The sequence below is a fragment of the Phyllopteryx taeniolatus genome, chromosome 1 (genome assembly GCF_024500385.1).
Source record: "Phyllopteryx taeniolatus isolate TA_2022b chromosome 1, UOR_Ptae_1.2, whole genome shotgun sequence".
NCBI classification, from domain to species: Eukaryota; Metazoa; Chordata; class Actinopteri; order Syngnathiformes; family Syngnathidae; genus Phyllopteryx; species Phyllopteryx taeniolatus.
Genome location: NC_084502.1, coordinates 8729974 through 8751524, shown reverse-complemented (window position 1 = coordinate 8751524; position 21551 = coordinate 8729974). Strand labels below are relative to the sequence as shown.

General features: G+C 43.5%; 1 protein-coding gene across 6 annotated transcripts in view; it reads left to right on the top strand.

The window, feature by feature from the left end:
* The window catches only part of rerea (arginine-glutamic acid dipeptide (RE) repeats a), a 165655-nt gene that overhangs the window by 90519 nt on the left and 53585 nt on the right, over positions 1-21551 (top strand). For 5 of the 6 annotated variants that reach the window (XM_061768662.1, XM_061768672.1, XM_061768680.1 and 2 more), the window contains exon 3: positions 4338-4408. In XM_061768662.1, coding sequence (XP_061624646.1) covers positions 4338-4408 — 71 coding nt within the window. Of the gene's footprint in view, positions 1-420; positions 573-4337; positions 4409-21551 lie in introns of those variants that run through there. The other variant, XM_061768699.1, reaches the window with a different exon arrangement.

Here is a 21551-nt window from a genome sequence, read left to right as displayed (position 1 = left end):
ACACTTTTTCATGAGCCAGGACACCTTTTGGGCTTCGAGCCAGATACGCACAGCACATCTCGAGTCAAGCTGCTGATCAGCAAGCGTTTTGCAGTCAGGCTAACAAGGGGGGCAAGCCCTTCAAGTCATCTTGTATTGAAACACAACAATGTGTAGCTTATCCCTAAACTGCATAGATCTATTTTTAAAAGCCTTGTCTGCTCTCCCACATCTCCCCACGCTGGAGACCTTGGGGCAATTTTTTTTTTGTGTGGAATTCAACCACCTGCCGCCTGGTAAATGAGGTTCGCTGAGCGGAAAAGGTGGGCTGGGTGTCAAAGAGCCTCTGTTCTCGCTTAGGAGCTCAGTCAGCTGTAGGCCTGCCCGGTTGCAAGGGGGCTGACAGTTTGGCCTGCTATGCATTTCCCACTGTTTTTCCAGTCAGAACAAGGAAGAACTGTTGGGCAGGTGTTAAGCGAGTGAGAGAGAGGCGAGTTGAGGATTCAAGCATCTGTGCACCTCCAGGCCTTCGTTACCTGTCAGGCCACCCCACAGGGATAACCCGGCAGGAAGTGGCACGAGGCAGCAATGAAGTGAGTAAACACACGCTAGGGCTGCCACAAACGATTGTTTTCTGTACCGCTTATAATCATTAAAGTCACGGGTGAGCCGGAGCCTATCCCAGCTGAATTTGAGCGGGAGGTGGGGTACACCCTGTACTGGTCACCAGGCAATGACACCACCTTGACACCTACAAATAATCCAGTCACAAAAAGCCCAGTGGACGTTCAGTCATGCACTTGGCGCACGTGCACACACACAATGTATTCTTGAATAATTCATGTGATACCTCCTTTCGCCAGTTATTTACGACAACCACCGCCTTTCACAATATCAATAAAATGAAATGTTGTAGAATGACGTGATGACACACCTTAGTGGATCAAAACCCAAATGCTTAAAAAAAACTTTAGTTACAGGCCAGCAGCGGGGGGAGGGCGAATCTCGACCGAGTCTGGCACGGTTCACATGGCCTAGTATGAGTACGCCATAACGCAACATGAGAGGACCACCCATATTATAGACTACTAAAGCTGGGGATTCACCATGGCAATGACAGACACTGTTCTCCTCATTAAGATGGCGTGCTCTGAATTCAACATGATGAGACTATTATTTTCTCCGCACTCGTTTCAGGAAGCCTAATGTGGATCCCTACATTGCCTTGGTCATCACTCTTCCTCACGGGCTTTGTGTTTTTTTGCCTGCTGGTTCCCTCACACCCCTGTGGTTCCCTTATTGCATTCCTTTTGCCATTGAATTTTGGGATCAGTGCACTCAAGGGAGCGAGATGGTCAAACATCAGTTGGCAGACATTTATTCAATTCATTTCCAGGTTCACTCGTGTTCCACATGCAGTTTTTATTTGCCATTGTCATTCAATTCTCCATTCCGTATTAGTTGAAAATTCTTCATCTTTATGGGGTATGTTCACACGACTGGTTTGGTTCAGTTAAAATGAACCGGTATCCTTTTTACCGGGCCTCATGATAGTGATGCCAGTGTGAACACCAAGTTAATAAAAACTAAATGTGTGTTGGGAAACGGACCGAATGTCATTTTCTCACCAAGCTCCAGCTTCAGTTTTTGCTCCTGAAATTAGTTACTTAGGCAGTTGACCTCTAGAAAAAGGACAGTCTGGACCCAGCCCCATTTTGCATCCTAAATGTCATGTCCTTTGCATCGTTTCAATAACTATTGACATGATACTGTCACATGCATCTTTTTTACATTGCAGTTTTTCCAGTGGTGTTGCCTCGCTACAAGAAACCCTATCTTGTTGCTTTCTAAAAAGAGCCGCTCATCCCTCCCCTTCCCTTGTCCTGGAACGTTGCAGCAAATTAAACCGCTTCGTATTTGCTCTGTAACTGAGAGAGTAGGACACGGCTCTTTAGCTGAGACGAGGTGTGTTTTAGATTAGGCACGCTTGGCAACCGTAAGAGAATGGCTGGCTGAACAATGAGCCAGGCGGAGAAAATAGTTGTGTGTGTGTGTGTGTGTCAAGGTAATGCATTGAATATCCTGACGCCTGATCTCAGGAGTGACATTGTAATTAGAGACGTGCTGACCAGTTTTCAGTGCAATGTAGCATCACGATTATCTAGCTACATGTTTAGAAAGACAGAACTTTCTCACCCTGCTTCTTAGCCCGGTTGAATGGTGCGCTGTTTTATTGTGGGGTGGAGGCAAGTGAAAGAAACCAAACTAATGGCTACTGAGGAAGTGAGAGCACTTGACTACAAAGGCCCTGCTGTGGTTCTCTCTCCTACAGCACACACTTCAACTCCCCCCAGAAATAAGAGAAAATCCAAGCCCTCCCCCTCGTACGTAGACCCCCACCCAGCACAGTTTAAACGCAACGTCCCTCCCCTTTCCACTTCTCCACTGATAGCACAGATGTGTGAAGAACACATCACACACTTTTAACTTTCACATTTACTGAAATAGGTGTTATAGCAGCTCCATGAAAAATGTCTCGGGGGGTAGCAGAGGGAATGAATTCAAAACATGCTTTTGAGATTCAAACAATGGGCTGAAATGCTATCTGAATGAAGCAGACCTAAACTAACCCCCCCACCTCATTTTTCACTCTCGCTGCCTGGTGTTTATGCCTGTTGATGTGCTCTCGTCTGTAGACAGGTGATATGGCCCCTTTAAGTGACTGCGGGCGAGGTGAAGGGACACTAAACCCTAATTCCCCTGATTTGACTCCTCCGTTACATGTCATCTCGCTCAGATTAGTCTCTTTTGTTCTCAGCTCTCCCCCCAGTCACTGCACCTCCCCCTTCCCTCCCTCCCTTTTGCTCGTTTGGCCGTCTCTCATCACACGCACATATTGTGTCACTCACAGATCGCATAGTAGTACTGATGGATATTTTCATTCATGCTATCTTGTAAATGACTTCCTGGGATGGTAGAGAGATTGGGGGGGGGGGGGGGGGAGAAGGGAGAGCTTTGGGGGGGGGCAAGAAAGAGGGTAGCATTGAGGGAGAGAGATATAATGCATCACTCAGAGCCAGCGAGGGCGATAACCCACTCCTCCTTCTTTCCCCCCCTTCTTCCAAACAGCTCATTCACCCCTTAGCAGATAACAAGCCCACCCTGGGGTTACAAGCACACACACGCACACATACATAGCCTCAAAACAAAGCCAGTGATGTCACAGGAACTCTTGTATATAGACAGCTGCACCTCTACAAATGGGCTCTTGGCTGTAAGGGCCATTAAATATCTTTTGCCACCTTTTGCAAGCCAGAAGATAAACCACAGCCAAATCAATAACTCGGCTGACGAAAACATATAAATAACAGAGACCGTGTGTCATGGAAAATGCTTGCCGCACACCTTTTGTGGGAGGAAGCCCGAAGCCATGGAGCAGCATGTTTTAATGAGACTGGGATAATATGACTGATTGTAGCCTATTAAAATGTGATCTTACGATGAAGCTTTTCTCTTCATGGGCACACGTATTCAGTGTTAAGCCAAGGGAGCAAATAGCATGTACTTTACATAGTCCGATTTAGTTTGTGTCAAGGCAAAAGCATTCTGTGGCTAAGGGTGAGATTCATCATTGAACTAAAAAGATTTCATTTGGGGGTTTTAATCTCTGACTCAAATGTAGTCAAATGCCCACCCCGAATAGAGACATTATTTTGAGCTGCACGTTTCTAGCATGTGCGGTGCAAGGACCGCACCAGTCTCGGCCCCCCGCCAATTTAGTCCTCCTCTATTCTCTTCTCAAGTGGTTCGCTGTATTTTGTCGGCTGCAGCGTGAATGTTTTTGTTAAGAAAATGCATGGGGGAGGAGGGCGGTAGTTCACGGACCGGCCATACCCCAGTCCCACCTCCTTGCACACTTTGTGAGAGAACTGCTTTTTACATTTCTGAGGGTTATTTAATTTGGCAGTGTATGGATTTCCTTTTTTTTTTCCAGCAAAGCAGACTCACCGGATACAGTATATCTACAATGTAAAACAAACCAGGTTACACTGGGGCTAGGGCGGAAGCAGGGTTAACTCCAGTATTGCGCACTGATGTATAAATGGAGTGGAACAATGGCATAATTCCCCTTGGGCCTAATGTTTGCTTTGGAAAGGCAACCTTGTAGCGCTCCAAAAGTCCTTAATCCTATTACTCGCATTCCAATTGAATTTGACTCAATAAGAAAAAAAAATGTCTTTTCAGCAGATGTAACAACACTCCAAATAATTTCTGACTGAGCTTGGCTGCATCAAAGCACAAATGCCTTGGGACGCCTGAACATCTTCACGCTAACGCACTTTTATATTTTCTTTCAGATTGTGTGTACATAGAGAGTCGCAGGCCCAACACTCCCTACTTCATTTGTAGCATTCAAGAGTTCAAACTGGTGAGTAGATTAATTCCTTCCTTTCTGTCGTTTGTGTTTGCTCACGCTTGCTGCTATGAGGTGCTGATATGTTACAACTACCAAAATCCAAGGAGATAAGACTACATGTTGAGTTAAGCTTTTTTAAACCAGTTGAACTTTCAGTCTGGTGGAACTGCAGTAATCCTGGAAATTCAAATAAACATGTTTTTCAGTGCATTTACAAAATCAATTCAAGACCACTAATTATCATCGGAGTTTGTCTCCAATTAAACTGGCCTATTCCTTCTTTTGCTGTATAGTGACTCTTTTGGGCAAACCATTGGTCACTTTGGAGAGTTGACATCCCTGCAAAATAAGGATAAATGTGTGACACACGTACAATTTATAAAAAAAAAAAAAAAAAAAAAAAAAATAAAAAAAAAAAAAAAAAAAAGGTCTCAAATATTTTCTGAACCGCCGCAAGAGTTGTCGGCTCTGCTTCTGTCAGAGTTGACTGTTGTCCACAAAAAAACTGTGTATTTGACTTTGGGTAAATTTGCAGGTCAGGGTTGCTATAAGGTGACTGCTACTTATTCGCTATAATGCAGAGATCTGCATCTCCAAACGAAGCAGCATGTACGGCGACTGCTGCCAGGGAACATCAGCTGTCTTCTTGAAGGTTGGCTGTTTCAGCAGACCATTTAGGGCTTGGTTAGAGTGGGCCCACCCCCAGGGGACCCAAATAATGGCTACCGAAAGCCTGGGTGATGATGGGAGGTCAGTTGAGAGGTTTTGCAAACATATGTATCCATATTGATATGGATATGTGTGTGTGTGTGTGTGTGTATTATGTTGTATAAGGATGGATTTTGTTTTTTGTAATAAGCAGGCCTTACAGCGGGGAAGTTTGGCACCTCAACAGCAGTTTCTAGCTTGTACACACACACGCGCACACACTTATTCCCCCACCTTGACCAAGAGTACCGGAAGAGGCCTAGACTAGACAGCAATTATTGTCTAGAAAGGAGCCGCCAACCTTTCTCTCACTCTCTTTTCTCGCGCTCTACATGGGTGTCTCGCTCTCTGTCCCCCGCCCCACGTCCACCTGTAATTAATGAACTGCCATCTGCATGCTTGTATTTGTTTGAGCAGTTTGTATCTTGTAGTCCTGTGCTACAACAACAAGGCCCGCTGGCTTTCCCAAACAAATGTGTTTTTTTGGTTGCTTTTTTAGCATTTGCTGGCTGGCTCCAAATGACAAAAGCCTGGCTACAAAATTGCCTTGAAAAAGCTCTGTTCACTTAGCCAAACAAAATCGTCTTCCGAGGATAATATTGGATCATTTCGGTAGTAATCGCACATTCTCGGTTGCAAAGCTGAAATGCACTCCTGAAGACAAAAGTAAGCCACGCAATTTTTCTCCTGGGGGGGGGGGTCTGGCGCTGCTCTGTTGTTGTACTTTGTGTTCTCATTTCCTGCTTTTGCGAGACCACAAGCTACTTTGAGGTGAGCTCTCATTAGACATCAACACAAACAATTTATTTCCCATCTTCTCATTCTCATTCTTCCCTGCATCTGTCTCTGGCCTCCACTTCTTTCCATGCAGGGCAAACTATTGATCGGCATCCCCGGACCCCTTCTCTGGGAGACTGGGCTTTGAAGGCGCAGCCGAGGGGGTGGAAATTTCATTGGCCCCAAACCAAACACACTTATCAATATCCCTCACCCTCTGCCTTTCTGCAGTTCTCCATCCCGCCTTGGTCTTAAGGCTGGAACTGTCCCACTCGTTCGTGTATTTTAGCTAATGACCTGTGAATCCAATTAGTGTGTAGAAGTACCGAATGCACAAATCACTCTCTCACTTGGTCTGTCGTACATGTGAATTGAAGCCTGCCCGTTTCTTTTTCTATCTTTTACTCGGGGGATTTTTTTCTGCTTTGAGATGATTCACTGGCTTGTCATTCCATGTTACTCACGCACTTAAACACACGCAGAGCTGACTGCCAACAGGAGCATATGCAAAAATAAATCCTGCAACGTAGGGCAACCATCTTCTTGTTTGTTTAGTCACTGGCGGCCACTGCAGTGCTCACAGTGGCCTTTCTGACACATTGATCAAGCTGAATAGACTTCATTTCACTATCTCCCTGCTAAAATGTCTCACCAGAAAAAACAGCCACAATTCTGAAGACATCTTAAACATAATTGACTGGTTTTAAATGACGAGTATTATAAGTAAGAAATTGAAATACCAGGACATTTATGTACGTATATTAAACATAAGGATGGGCTTAATAATTGATTAATTGATTGTTAAAAATAATGTTGGTTGTGTGGAATTGATTGTAATTGCATCTTGAAGCAATTGTAAAAATGGGGTGCACTACTTGGCTGCAACCAGCAGAGGCACTGTTGTTTCAGTCTCAATTATCTCGCTGATTAACGAACAACAATATGATGTCAAACGATCAGCTGCATCCACAAAGACCTGAGTCACTTTAAAAATGTAAACTGAGTGAACATAAAAAGCAATTGCTGATGATTAATAATGGCCATGTCATAGAAGCCGGAAGCGCTTCATATCTCATTAAGGAAAATAATACACATTATTGCACTCAAGTAACATGACTGGAAGCCTGTAGTAACACACTCGCATCAGTGTAGTTTTTCTAGCAACACTTTAAAATGTACGAATATGGTGTGCATCTGTCAACACTCACAAAGACCCTACACCTTACGATGATGAAAACTGGACTGCTGGTAACAAAAATCGTATCGAACGCAGTTGTGTAATTGTGCAGGCAAAGAGAGGCTCTGTGTGGGTGTATGCATTGTCATAACTCCCCTGATCCTGGAAGGAGAAACACTACAATCACTTCATAAGCAAGAGAGGGTGGGGTACAGGGAGGCTGGGAGAAAGGATGTGGGGAAGGGACAAGCGGGAGGCAACGGGGATTGAACGCAGCTGACTTGGCCAATATCAGCAAATGAGGTTAGATACAAGCAGAGGAGGTGGGTGGTGGGGGATGGATGGGGGTCAATGAGTGTTGAGGACGTGGGCACAATGACTAGATGGATGGGTGGAGGTAGGTGGGTGACAGTGGATAAAGAGGAGCGGGGAAGGTGGGGGGTGAAGCATAGGAACAGACAGATGAGATTGAGACTGAGGAGATAATTGCAGTAAGAGAGAAGGATCGCTGGTTGAAACAATGGTTTGATATGGTGGCATATTGTTCAGCGCTCTGACTTCTTGTCTCCTTACAGGCTGTGTGCATATGCAGTATTGAATCAGGCAAATACACTTGCATGACATGCATAATCATGTCCAAACACCACAGCAGGCTAAGTGCATTAAGCTTATCATATATCGATTGTTTAAAAAAAAAAAAAAAGAACACAAAAAAAACTATAAGGTTTTGCCACAGATGACAGTGAAACAATTTTTCCATTTGAAATGTGTGTACTTAACACTCTTGGTATCTTTAACTATGACTTCATTTACCATTGCTAACCACTGGCTAATAAATGAAAAATTAACCATCAATGACTCAATCCCCTTTTCTAAATTCAATGGTTTTAATTGGATGGAAAAATCAGAAAATCACCGTCTGATTTTGAAAGAATTTATTGGCAAATTATGGTGGAAAATAAGTTAAATCAAATAGGTTTGTCAATAACAAAAGTTCATCTCAATACTTTGTTATATACCCTTTGTTGGCAGTGACAGAGGTCAAAGGTTTTCTGTAGGTCTTCACAAGGTTTTCACACACTGTTACTGGTATTTTGGCCGATTCTTCCATGCAGATCTCCTCTAGATCAGTGATGTTTTGGGGCTGTCGCTGGCCAACACAGACTTTCAACTCCCTCCAAAGATTTTCTATGGGGTTGAGATCGGGAGACTGGCTACACCACTCCAGGACCTTGATATGCTTCTTACGAAGCCACTCCCTCGTTGCCCATCATGGATCATTGTCATGCTGAAAGACCCAACCACGTTTCATCTTCAATGCCCTTGCTGATGGAAGGAGGTTTTCACTCAATCTCACGATACATGGTCCCATTCATTCTTTCCTTTACACGGATCAGTAGTCCTGGTCCCTTTGCAGAAAAATAGCCCCAAAGCATGATGTTTCCACCCCATGCTTCACAGTAGGTATGGTGTTCTTTGGATGCAACTCAGCATTCTTTCTCCTCCAAACACGAAAAGTTGAGGTTTTACCAAAAAGTTTTGTTTTTGGTAAACAAAACTGTTTACCAAACAGTGCCATCTGGTCTGTTTCGGACCAGATGGCATTCTCCCAATCCTCTCCTGGATCATCCAAACGCTCTCTAGCAAACTTCAGACGGGCCTGGACATATACTGGCTTAAGCAGGGGGCCACGTCTGGCACTGCAGCATTTGAGTCCCTGGCGGCGTAGTGTGTTACTGATGGTAGCCTTTGTTACTTTGGTCCCAGCTTTCATTAGGTCCCCCTGTGTGGTTCTGGGATTTTTGCTCACTGTTCTTGTAATCATTTTGACATAGGGGGTGAGATCTTACGTGCAGCCCCAGATCGAGGGAGATTATCAGTGGTCTTGTATGTCTTCCATTTTCTAATTATTGCTCCCACAGTTGAGGTATGCCTATGATGAAAATTACAGGCCTCGCTCATCTTTTTAAGTGAGAGAACTTGCACAATGAAGTGGAGGTGCGCAAGAAAATCCTCTTTGGCACGCTGTCCTACAGCGTTAACAATACGCGAAAGAGGAGTGAATGGGACAGCGCGTGTGCAGCTGTCGATGCTGTGGAGACAGAATAGCGCGCACACGCTGAACTAAAAAAGAAGTGGTCAGACATTAAGGTGGACGTGAAGCGGAGGACAGCTGCCCACCGCCAAAAGAGGCGGAGGAATCACCGCCACGGGCCTTACCCCGTTCGAGGAGAGAGTCGCTGCGATCATGGGTGACGCTGCCCTCTCAGGGGTGATGGGAGCACATGTGGCTGACTAGGATCACCCCACAAGGTTAATACCATGTATTTTTACAACTCATAACAAATGTGTTCATACAGTAACCTACACTCAGCCCTGTGAGATAAAGGTTCATGCGTAAATGCTGTATGTGTGGTATTTGTAATCAATCTTTTGAATTCTAATAGAAGCACATCAGCATATCAAAGAGGATATCAAAAACTTTGACTCCTTTTTGATTACTCAATTTATTATTTTAATATACAGGAGTGGAAAAAAAAAATCATGTTTTTTTTTTTTTAGGAGAAGAGGGGTAAATTATGTCAATTTAAACACATTTTAATCATGTGCAATGTTCAAACTGATAAACTTGATTGTTTTTAGCAAATAATCATTAACTTAGAATTTTATGGCTGCAAGATGTTCCAAAAAAACTGGGACAGGGTCATGTTTACCACTGTGTTACATCACCTTTTCTTTTAACAACATTCAATAAACGTTTGGGAACTGAGGACACTAATTGTTGAAGCTTTGTCGGTGGAATTATTTCCCATTCTTGCATGATGTACAGCTTCAGCTGTTCAACAGTCCGGGGTCTCCGTTGTCGTATTTTACGTTTCATAATGCACCACACATTTTCAATGGGAGACAGGTCTGGACTGCAAGCAGGCCAGTCTAGTCTCTTTTACTATGAAGCCACGCTGTTGTAACACATGCAGAATGTGGTTTGGCATTGTCTTGCTGAAATAAGCAGTGGCGTCCATGAAAAAGATGTTGCTTGGATGGCAGCATAGGTTTCTCCAAAACCTGTATGTACCTTTCAGCATTAATGGTTGCTTCACAGATGTGTAAGTTACCCATGCCATTGGCCCTAACACAGCCCCCTACCATCACAGATCCTGGCTTTTGAACTTTGCGTCCATAACAGTCCGGATGGTTCTTTTCCTCTTTGGCCCGGAGGACACGATGGCCACAATTTCAAAAAACAATTAGAAATGGGGACTCATCGGACCACAGAACACTTTTCCGCTTTGCATCAGTCCATCTTAGATGAGCTCGGGCCCAGAGAACTGCATTTACTGACATTGGTTTTCTGAAGTGTTCCTGAGCCCATGTGGTGATATGCTTTACACATTGATGTCGGTTTGTGATGCAGTGCCGCCTGAGGGATCGAAGGTCGCGGGCACTCAATATTGGTTTTCGGCCTTGCCGCTTACATGCAGTGATATCTCCAGATTTTCTGAACATTTTGATGATATTATGGACCGTAGATGATGAAATCCCTAAATTCCTTGCAATTGTACGTTGAGGAACATTGTCCTTAAACTGTTCGAATATTTTGTCACGCACTTGTTCACAAAGAGGTGAAGCTCGCCCCATCTTTGATTGTGAATGACTGAGCAATTCAGGGACGCTCCTTTTCTACCCAATCATGGCACCCACCTGTTCCCAATTAGCCTGTTCACCTGTGGGATGTTCCAAAAAGGTGTTTGATGAGCATTCCTCAAGTTTCTCAGTCTTTGTCACCTGTCCCAGCTTTTTTGGAACGTGTTGCAGCCATACAATTCTAAGTTAATGATTATTTGCTAAAAACAATCATGTTTATCAGTGTGAACATTAAATATCTTGTCTAAGTAGTGTTTTCAATTAGATATAGGTTGAACATGATTTTCAAATCACTGTATTCTGTTTTTATTTGTTTAACACTACATCCCAACTTCATTGGAATTGGGGTCGTAAATACAGTAATGTATCCACTTTTTGTGACATTTTTGTTTGTTGGTGTGCCGTGAGATTTTTCAATTGTAAAATATGTTCCTTGGCTCCATAAAGGTTGGAAATCACTGCTCTAGTCAGATTGTGTATTTGAATCAGTCAGGTCAAACCAACATTACATGACAGAAATAATGGGTGCTAATTTACTGTAATTAAATTACTTTATTTTTAATTAAATTACTTCACCCACACCGAAACCTTAGAGCATGATTCGAAAGAACGGCGGCATGTTTACGTCCAACCATTCGTGCTAGCAGTAGCTTGCTAGGTGACATAACATTGTATTGCCTGCTTGTGAGCCGTATCGTATTAAAAGTACGCGAACATACCTCAAGCAAGCCTTAAACGAATGTCCTCTCCTGTCTTGCCCGTCAGATATTTGCAGTTCTACGTCAAAAAACACGTGACAAGGCTAAAAATAAATCTTTATCTTTTATCTTTTTTTTATGTTTCATAAAGATGCAAATATACATGATTATTATTTTTGGTGGACCTTGTGTGCAGCCATAATGGAATTCAAAGTGCTGATAATTAGCGAAGCAATGATATTCTCTAGTTAATTAGTTTATATACTGAGGCCTGTATGTATGACTCAATGTGGTTTTGGAGAGTGCAGTCCTGTTAACACTCTGATCCAACCTCTATGGATCTTTTTTTTTTTTTTTAAATCTCAGTGTGAACTGCCCTGTGATGTGTGCCGCAGTAATTCCACGAAAGGCAGAAGGTTGCACTATAATTTACAATCTTTGCATTTCTGTCACCATTGTCTCTTCCATTGACATGACGCTAAGGGACTCATTTGACAGGCGTCACTTGTCGCTCCCGAGGGCTGCGTTCCCTGTTTTTATCTTGCACCCTCGCCCAGTGAACATTTTGAAATGCAATTAGGGATCAGTGAGCACCGCCATCAGTCGCACTTCTTGTTAATATTTATCAAGTGGAACAGCAGCCGCTGCCTCCTCTTGAGAAAGAGGCGCTGCAGTCAGTGGGTGCAATCTTCTGTGTGCGCGTGCATGCATGAGTGTGCAAAAGAGAGAATCGCTTAGTTCCCTGGTCCGCTCAGCTGCTGTAAGCGAGGCGCTACATTTCACTGGCAAGAACATTTGGAGCTTCTGCCATTCTCAAATGTGTGTGTGTGTGTGTGTGTGTGTATGGAGCTGTCTTCAAGTGTCTGCTTGTAGCTGCTCTCTCTGAGAGGAAGCAGCTTTGACAAGGGCATCTCGCCTGTGTAGACATGGCCAGCCAGCTGAGCCCTGCTGCAAGCTGTTTGATTGAAGCATTCTGCCTTTAATGTTCCCCATTGAGCAGCAGCGGTAGCCTTAAAGCAATACAAGCGAGCACACAACAACGGCTACCGACCACTCAATAGCACTTAGTTGTCACTTACCTTCGAAAGGAAAACCGTTAAAAAAATGGTTGTAGTCATTACCGGCGATAGACTACAGCAGGTTAACACGTGAAGTGTTTTTTTTCCTTCTTCTTCATAACTGTTTTACAAATAGTCTCTTTCATTCTCCCCATATTGTTAGCTGTGACAAAACCCTGGGAGTAAAGTGTGTTTTTCCACTATCCAATGCCTTTCTCCACTATGACACTTATGATTAATTCCCCTCTGCGAGGGAAGCAGTAAGCACCGCACCAGCTCTGCGTGCCCTCCTAATTCCCTTCTTTCCTCTTATTTCATTGAGATGAAGCTATTAATGCTGCTCTTGTAATAACACTGGCTCATTTACCGGAGGCAATGTTTCTCGGCAAGCATGTGCCAAAGCACACACATGCTACTAGATGGACAAGGCGGGTGTCAGCTTGCAACCTCAGTGCATTTTTTCAGACCCAATGAAGCCCCTTGTGTACTGTATCTCTTAGGCAGCTACAGGGCTGTTTCTCTTGTGGGGAGAGAACTTCGACTGATTTTCAAAAGAGCACCGTGATGAATAACTAAAGCAATACAAATGGCAAGGTTGCAATAACGGCACAACTCAGTCACAGTGGGTAGGGAAGGTACTTTTTATCTCCCCTTGTGGGCCAGAAAACAAACATACCCATATTGCCTCAATCATTTGTTTGCCCTAAATGCCCTCCGTTTGCATTCGTTAAGTGCTGCTATGGAAACAAGTTGCCCACCCAGTCGTATTATTTCCTGAGTATTAGTTTGGTGATTGCCTTTTCCAAAGATGGGGCGGGGGTGTGCTCTGAACAGTGGGGGTTGGTTGGTTTGAGGCCAGCGGGCATTTTTGAAAAGCCCAATCAATAGCCGCCACTGCTAAATTATTCAGTCGTAAAGGTTCATGCTCACTCTTGAACCTTGGAGCCTTATCTCTGTCTTACAATGCACATTTATTGTGTTACGGTAACATGTATATCAAAATGTTTATCGCGCAAACGCTTGGTACCATTTCTTACCATATCTATAAATGTCCCAAGAGCTAGTGATGACACTTTCAGTGTTGATGCGGTTTGTGGCGAAACAAATGAAAGTACTTGGCAACAAACAAAAACTTACAAAATAAAAGAGGAATATTTTCAGTGTTCCACCGTAGCGGACAAAGGCAGCAAGAACACAAACACTAGAATTTGATGGTTGTGACTTTTCTTCTCTCCAGAGCAGCCGTGTTATATATCTGTCGTCATAAGCGTTTTAACTATTTAACTTTCAAGCCAAAATCATTCATCATGTTCTGTCATATCTTCCTCCCCCAGTGGGGTGACTAATTTGTCACCCATGTTAACATGTTTCTTTTCCTAATATGGTTGTAATTAACTATTTTATTCCATCCTTTTTTTTACACTCATTATTTCTTTCACTTTTGGCTATGCTGTCTTTATTGTAGGATGATCTCTTGTCCTTGCTTGTCCACCAAGAGCTGCGTGTGGTAACCAGACAAAACACATTTGCGTGGATTGGTCAAGCTTTAATTGGATTGGCCTCTGCTCTAAAAACAGTCGGCTAATTTTACACCACGTCCTTGTCGTCTCCCACTTCACATTTCTCCATTCCCCTCCTTGTCTCCTTTGCATTCTCACTCCGCCTTTTCCTCCACTTTCCCCTCCTCTGTGAGTTCTCAACTCAACTCTGGGTAATTTGCAGTTTGCCCAATGTGTGTCATGCCAATAAAAAATACAACACAAGAGAAGGTGGCTGTTGCTGTGGAAAGAGAGATTTACTGCGGTATCGTATTCACACACCCTACGCAGGGCCCTATTCTCCCCATTTTTCTCTCTCGCCATTGAAGAACACATGGTACACATTTACTCCAGTAGTAGTACTCCTTTTTATCTAAAGCAGCTGACTCACATCATGCCTTGATCATGAAAGGAATACCAGTCAGTTTGAGATCTCTTAAAAGTCTATTTTTCATGCCTTGCACAGTCCCACACACTGTATATTCCAGCAACACTTTACAAAACCAAGCGTTTTTATCTGATATGTCATAAAGATTTATATGCTGCGGCTGCCCTACAACCAATAAACAGGAGACAAGCGCTGAATCCTGAAGCTTGACACTCTGATGAGGCTTTTTAGTCCATAAAATGCAGTAATATCCTCAACAGACGCACACAACATTTCAAAGACTAACCTTCATACAGCATTGTCACCCGTTTCTTTTGGGATTGGTCTTTCCTTGGATACAAAAGATGGTATACGTCAGTTCAAGACGACGTATTTCCACATACAGTATTTGTGACTGATGTGCTTGTTAAGTTTCAGTCCAATTTGTCTTTTCGTATTAATCAGTCACTCACTTGCCTGTGGATTATATTCGAGTATCACATATCACCATATGTGCACATATTCATTCTGCACATAGGTTTGCATTTTTAGTCTAACGGGGCTGTGATAGGGGTACATAAAGAGTCAGTTTCTGTCAATGGTTGCAAACGTACCACATCATTGCACTCTAAACTTGTTTTAGGCAAAAAAAGGTATGTTCCCAAGCTGTAAACGTCACATGTCAAGGGTATAAAGGAAGATCAGTGGTCCAGTCTAAAACAAGCCGTTCTGGGATGTTGTTTGACCTGCAATTTTTCTCATAGGAATTATTGTTCTCTGTTTGAGTAATATCACTTGATCAAGCATTTTCTAACATTCCATACTACAAAATATTTAAAGTATGTATGAATATTGCTGAAATCGGATTGGACCGATATCGGTATTGGCCAAAACTCAAGGCCGCAATATCGGATCAGAAGTGGAAAAAAGTTGGATCGAGACATCCCTACTAACAACCAATCAATCTCAGACTAACAATTTGTACTTCTCCAGTGCTTCAGTTCACGGCTTTTCCACAAGTGTGCCCCTGCCATTCCCATTCTGTACTAAACATAGTAATCTCTGGTCCACTAGTACCAGTTGATTGTTGCCGTGAAGCAGCGCCAACACTCTTAGAGATAGGGAAGACATTTTCTGGAATCACAGGGCCGAGCTGTGCTATCCTCTGTAGCTGCACTCATTTCTGTTCCTACCACAGTCAAACACTCTTTGTTCATTCCTTTATAAGAATCTACTTAACAGCTTGGCAGTGTTGCATTTGTGAACAGGGATCCCTTTGTTCCAGCAGGCAGTTAACGCTTGTGTACAGAGCAGAGGGAGGTACAAATGTAGCATTTTGCCTACTGTTAAATTATTTTTGAAATTATCATGATGACACTAAGTACCCTTTTTAAACAGCTGTCAATTCTCTTTATTTTTATTAAATGACATCTGTCCTCGCATTTGTGTATCGGTGCATTAATTCAGTGTCCAAAATAGCCGCGATTGCTGATTTTGTCAAAGCTATCACTGAAGTTGACTGTGAGCCCACAGTTAGCCTTAATCTATTTAGCCACACTACCCATTTGTAGAGCCGTATGCCCATCCATCTGAAGCTGAATAACGCTTTGTGGGTTTCAAATCATTTGCACTTTCCATACCTTATGGCATTCTTGACCTTATTCCACATGACTTCCCCCGACGTCCCCTTTATCCCTCTCCTCTGCTGTCTGGTCCCTGTGATGTATCTTTTGCTCCAAGGCATTGTGAGTGGAGTGGACCATTTACTCGTGGTGGCTCAACATGCAGGGTTTAAAGCCCTCTACTTCAGGTAATACATATTAACTGAATTTACTTCGTATATCATCTGGATTGTAAAGGAATGGGCTAAGTAATTGATGTGGTCTAGTTGTGCATTTTGCATAGAGGGTGTGCTCTCGTTCTAGCCCCCATGCACGGGAAATGTGTGCTTATTTACGAAACACACTTCATATGTTTAGGTTGTGCAACGTAGCGGTGCCTCCAGGTGACTGTAAACACATTTCTGACTGTCGAAGTTGTCTCTAATATGAATCAGTTGATCAATTAAGTCTTGTATCTGGTATATTTTGTGTGTTTCAGGTACCGTAGCTTAATTAGAGTATGTACTGTTTTTATTGTCAGATAAGACAAAGTAATCGCTTTGAGCGGCTCTAAGATGTTACATTGCAAGCAGTAAAACTCGTAATTGAAGAGTGAAAGGTACAGGAGGAAAACATCGACAAACACTATTGATTCAGCGCACACATTGACCTCGCTCTACCCGCTTCGCTTGGACTTTCCTAACCTCAAGCACTTACCCCAGCCCACCTTAACATTAAATCTAATAGCAAAGGTGTGAAATATCCTTAAGAGAATTGAAATAATAGTCTTGCTCTCATTGCGGATGGCTGTCAGGATACAGCAGCAACTGGCCATAATTAGGTGCAAACTATTTGCTGCCACGCTAAAATGCCATCTAAATGCCAAACGGGGGCAAGGGTATATATTATATATCGGATGTTACTGTACACTCTTTGCTGTGCCGCAGGGAGGTTAGAAAAGGGATCCTGCTTGCACTGCAAGTGTTACTTCATCAGTTAAGTCTGCATAACCAACAGCATATTTTATGAGCAGTTGTTAATTGAGATATAGGGGGGATGATATAGAATTGAGACCTATTGAACAGTTTGAACGCAATGAATGTACACCAGCATCATCAAAACACTAATTATGTCCTTCCAACGTGCAGAATGTATCCCATACCATACTGCTAAGAGACTGTTTTTTTTCCTCCTTTAGTTTGTCCCTTGTTTCTGGTGAGTAGTTTATTTAGCGATGCAATAGGCTGCTGGCACAGATTAGGTCACTGAAGCATGTCAAATCTCTCTCAATGGTACCCAGTTTACACAGGCTGTTAAAATCCTTTGTCTATCTTTTGCCTTTATGCCTTTGGCATCAACCCGTTTGCTGCTCCACATAACTGCCTTGACTGGAGAGGGCTCGATGCTTAGTTTGAGCCGGTCGTTGTGTGGAGCACTGCAGACCCATATAAGGAGCGTGGATCTGCTCACCATGGCTCTGCACAGAATCAAAAGGTGTCTGAAGCCCACCTGTCACGTCTCACCACAGCCCTCTTTGCCGCCAGCTTCACAAAAACCACAAGAGCACATATGGCTGTATGCCAGCATGTTGACATGCTGTGATAACAGGCTATAACGGCCATATTTATTATGGTAATATGTAATGGTAAGCTTGCAGTCACTGGTTACCTTGAATGAAAAGAAACAGTGTTTTCACAGGGTTGCTGCAACAGCCACTCAGCTTCATAGCCTCCAGGGTAAAGCACAGCTACACATACCCCACCAAAGATTGTTGCGTGTGTGTGTGCGTGCAGGCGTGCCCGCGTGTGTGAGTGCTTAAGACAGCAGTGTTTGTGCGTGTGTATATGTGAGCTGTGTGTGTAATCACTCCTAGCTGGCGGCCTCAGAGGGAGAGGTGGAATCATTGCAGTGGGCTATGAAGAGAGGAGAGAGAGAGAGGGGAGTGTGAGGGAGGAGGCTGATCAGTATCATAGCAGTAGGGTGGGGTAATATCCACTTCATGCAGAGATAGGGGTACGCATGAGGAGACCAGAGGGGGACAGGGAGGGATGTGGTAAACGTATGCAAATCTCTGTGGCGCCCGTAAACAAGAGGCTTTGTGTCAATCACCAGCTGAAGCGGCACATTTTGAGCATTCTCCTCCATTCCAACACCGCGGGAGGATCTGAGGATTGTTTGTTTGGCTGCCGCTTCCCCATTGGTCCCGCCCTGCCCTGGGAGCGTGGAGGGGCAGTGATAATGTATGGGCTGCCAGGGCAATGATAGGCACTGTTCAGAGAGCTGTCAGAAGCCCCGGCCTGTTGGATTCCACAGACTTGTTAGTCAAATCTCTCTTCACAGCCAAACTATTGCAAACACCCATCCATCCATCCATTTTCTGGACCGCTTATCCTCACTAGGGTCACGGGCGTGCTGGAGCCCATCCCAGCTATCTTCGGGCGAGAGGCGGGGTACACCCTGAACCGGTCGCCAGCCAATCGCAGGGCACATAGAAACAAACAACCATTCGCGCTCACACCCGCACCTACGGGCGATTTAGAGACTTCGATCAACCTACCACGCATCAGGAAACCGGAGTACCCAGAGAAAACCCACACAGGCACTGGGAGAACATGCAAACTCTACACTGGCAGAACCCCGATCCTCAGAACTGTGAGGCAGATGTGCTAACCAGTCGCCCACCGTGCCGCCACTTTTGCAAACATGCAACGTAAAATCACCTTATCGGCCAGCAGCCAAGGAGGTCAGGTGGATGCCAGTTACTCTGCATAAATAGAGGAAAAAGCCACCTAAGTTCACATAGCTCACAGTTCTTCCTTTATCCTGCTACTGTGTGGTTGTTGTCGGTTGCTTTACAGGATTCTTTGCAATGCTGTCTGCGTGATATAATGAGCCGCATTTCCTTTCAAAGCTGGGAGGCACAATGTGACGGAGAACAACTCGGATGCTTCCTTTGCGGTGGTTTGGAAGTCCCCTCCAAAGCACATGGGACACTTCATCGGCTTGTGTGTGGGGTGATGCTGTTTTTTTTTTGGTTTTCCTCATAATAAGTGCCTTAGTGTGTTTAGTGCGCTTGTTCATCATACTCTGGCCTGACCATTTATACAACACACAGCACTGACATTGTTTAAGGCAAATATAAAGAAAACACCATTACAGCAACAGCTCTGACCTCTCGTCTTTTCTTTCCTTCCTTTTCCCCCCCCTTCTCACTGCGGATAAACAGCCATCCACTCTCTTCCCTGACAGAGTGAGCTGAGGCAAGTAATTTCTCCACTGACAGTAAAATGCTTTACCTCCCTTGCCCGACAAAACAAACGAAGTGGGTGCTCCAATGTTGCCTTTTGATTTACGCGCACTTTTTGGGTTGGAGTGTGTTGTTCAGCCTCTTTTTCACTGTTTCTGAACGGAAATATGCTATTCATTGTAATCTCTCTCGCGTATATTTTTCCTCAAGTGCTCCCACCTCTTCTTACATTGAGCCCTATATGAAACTAAGCTAATGTACAACAACAAGCTTCTCGATTGGTCTCAGTTTGCGACCGGCATATTCCCGTGGTCATGAAGTTAGGAGCCACTTTGATAGAAGTCAAACCAAGCAGATTTATTTTTCTTATAAACAACCTTCCAAAACACACTTCACCTTTTAAATGTAACTACGCCCAATTACATTCAAGTGTTATTTTCAATTCAAAGGACAATTCAATGGCAAGTATAACATTTAACAAATACATTTTATTCATTGAATTTTTTATTTCTTTATTTTATTAATATTTTTTTCATTCATTTTTTCTTTCTCCTGAAAAATAAAAAGTCAAGTTCCACATTGGATATACATGAAATATTTGAATGAACTCTTTAACTAGGTGTCAAAGACCCAATTGTGGTTCCCAACCTACCAGTTGAGAATCACTCATGTACACAGCTATAATAACATTTTTGGATGAATTAGTTGATCGGATTGAAGTTGGTCCATCGTAGTTAGGCTTTACACGATCAGGATTTTTTAGTCCGATCAGCGAGTTTAAAAAAAACGATAACCGATCACCGATCCAATCACAAGATGGAGGAATGTGTCTATTTAAATGACCTTTTAATTTACTGTATATACTTGTGTATTTAATTGCTCAAAAAATTATATTATATAAATATCGTCCGATACCGATCACCCCGATCAAATGGGTGTAAAGTCTAATCATCGTGTAGCCAGCCAGCAAGGATTTAGGGTACCAAGATGGGTGCAAAACCACCCGGGTTCTACCTTTGGCCACAGTATGGCAAGGGATCCTGGTTAAAGTTAGTCCTTTTAAACTATAAAGAACAACTTTTCCAGAGGGAGAAGCGGTAGCATACTTTCTTTCCGCTTCAATAGATAGTTTTGAAATAATCAAACAGAATTTTTCATTTGTTGGATATGACATATCTTTATTTCAGGATAGTACAAGGAGTAATGATTCGATTCTGATACAGAAGTCATTCGTTACTGTCAACATTAATAACAAATTGGGATTTAGGGGATGAGTCCTAGTCTTGGTTATTACAGATTATTTTCCTTTTACATTGGTCATTTACACTATCCATTTTGAGTATCTTCCATTTTAAGCCACCATTATCCCCTATTATATCCAAAAGTACTATTCTTTCTGTAATACTTGATTTTTGTAATACAAAATAAACATGCATTGTGATCATTATAGCACCGTTCTGGTCACATAGTATATTTTGAATGTCACGCCCTGTAATGACGTGACAATAAGGCAACTGTTTTTTCTCTGTCTAGACTGAGAATCATGTGTTTCGCATCCTTTGAGCGCTACCCATTCCCTGTTATTGCAGCTGGGTTGTCTACAATAAATCTCTTGTTGCAGCACAGCAGGAGGCTGCTCAGTGCTGTGTGCGCGTGCATGTGTGTGTGTGTGTGTATCTGCCTGTGTTGTTTTTACACTACGCGACAGTATTTCATTTGCCGTGAGTAGCCGTTCGATTTTCTGTGCCGCAGCTAGAGGGACATAACTTTATTGAGCATTCACACGGACATATTTACTAAATCTGCATCTGTGCTGATGTTATCGTCCCATGCAGATTGCTCATTTGCGTGCAGTTATTTGCATACTGTACAAAGCATGTATGCATGACGGACCACGTACTGCTCAGTGCTTCGCAGTGTACATGACGTATTAGTGATAAAGACCGGAGACTGACTGATAGGCAAGGTCACCTTCACACGCACGGATGGGGAGGGAGACGTTGAGATGGCTATCTCCTACAGAAGCCGGGTAAAACAATACAAGCTCAGCTGTTCCAAGCCGCGTGCGATGCCGTCTGTCCGGTTTCGGCTTGAAGATCTGTTTTTGCATGCCTTCGCTCCCACTTCATCAACTCCCAGCCATGCGTCACCACTCTCCTGGGTGTGTTTGCTACTACACAGAAATCTTTGGAAGGGATGTTTGTCTCCGAGCAAGCATGCGGAAATGACTGCGGCTGCATACTAGATGAAAGACAAATTCTCATATTAGCACACAAAGAAGCCTTTCACTGCTTTTCAGAAGTCACACAGATTTAAGGAGGTCCACCAGACTAGGGATG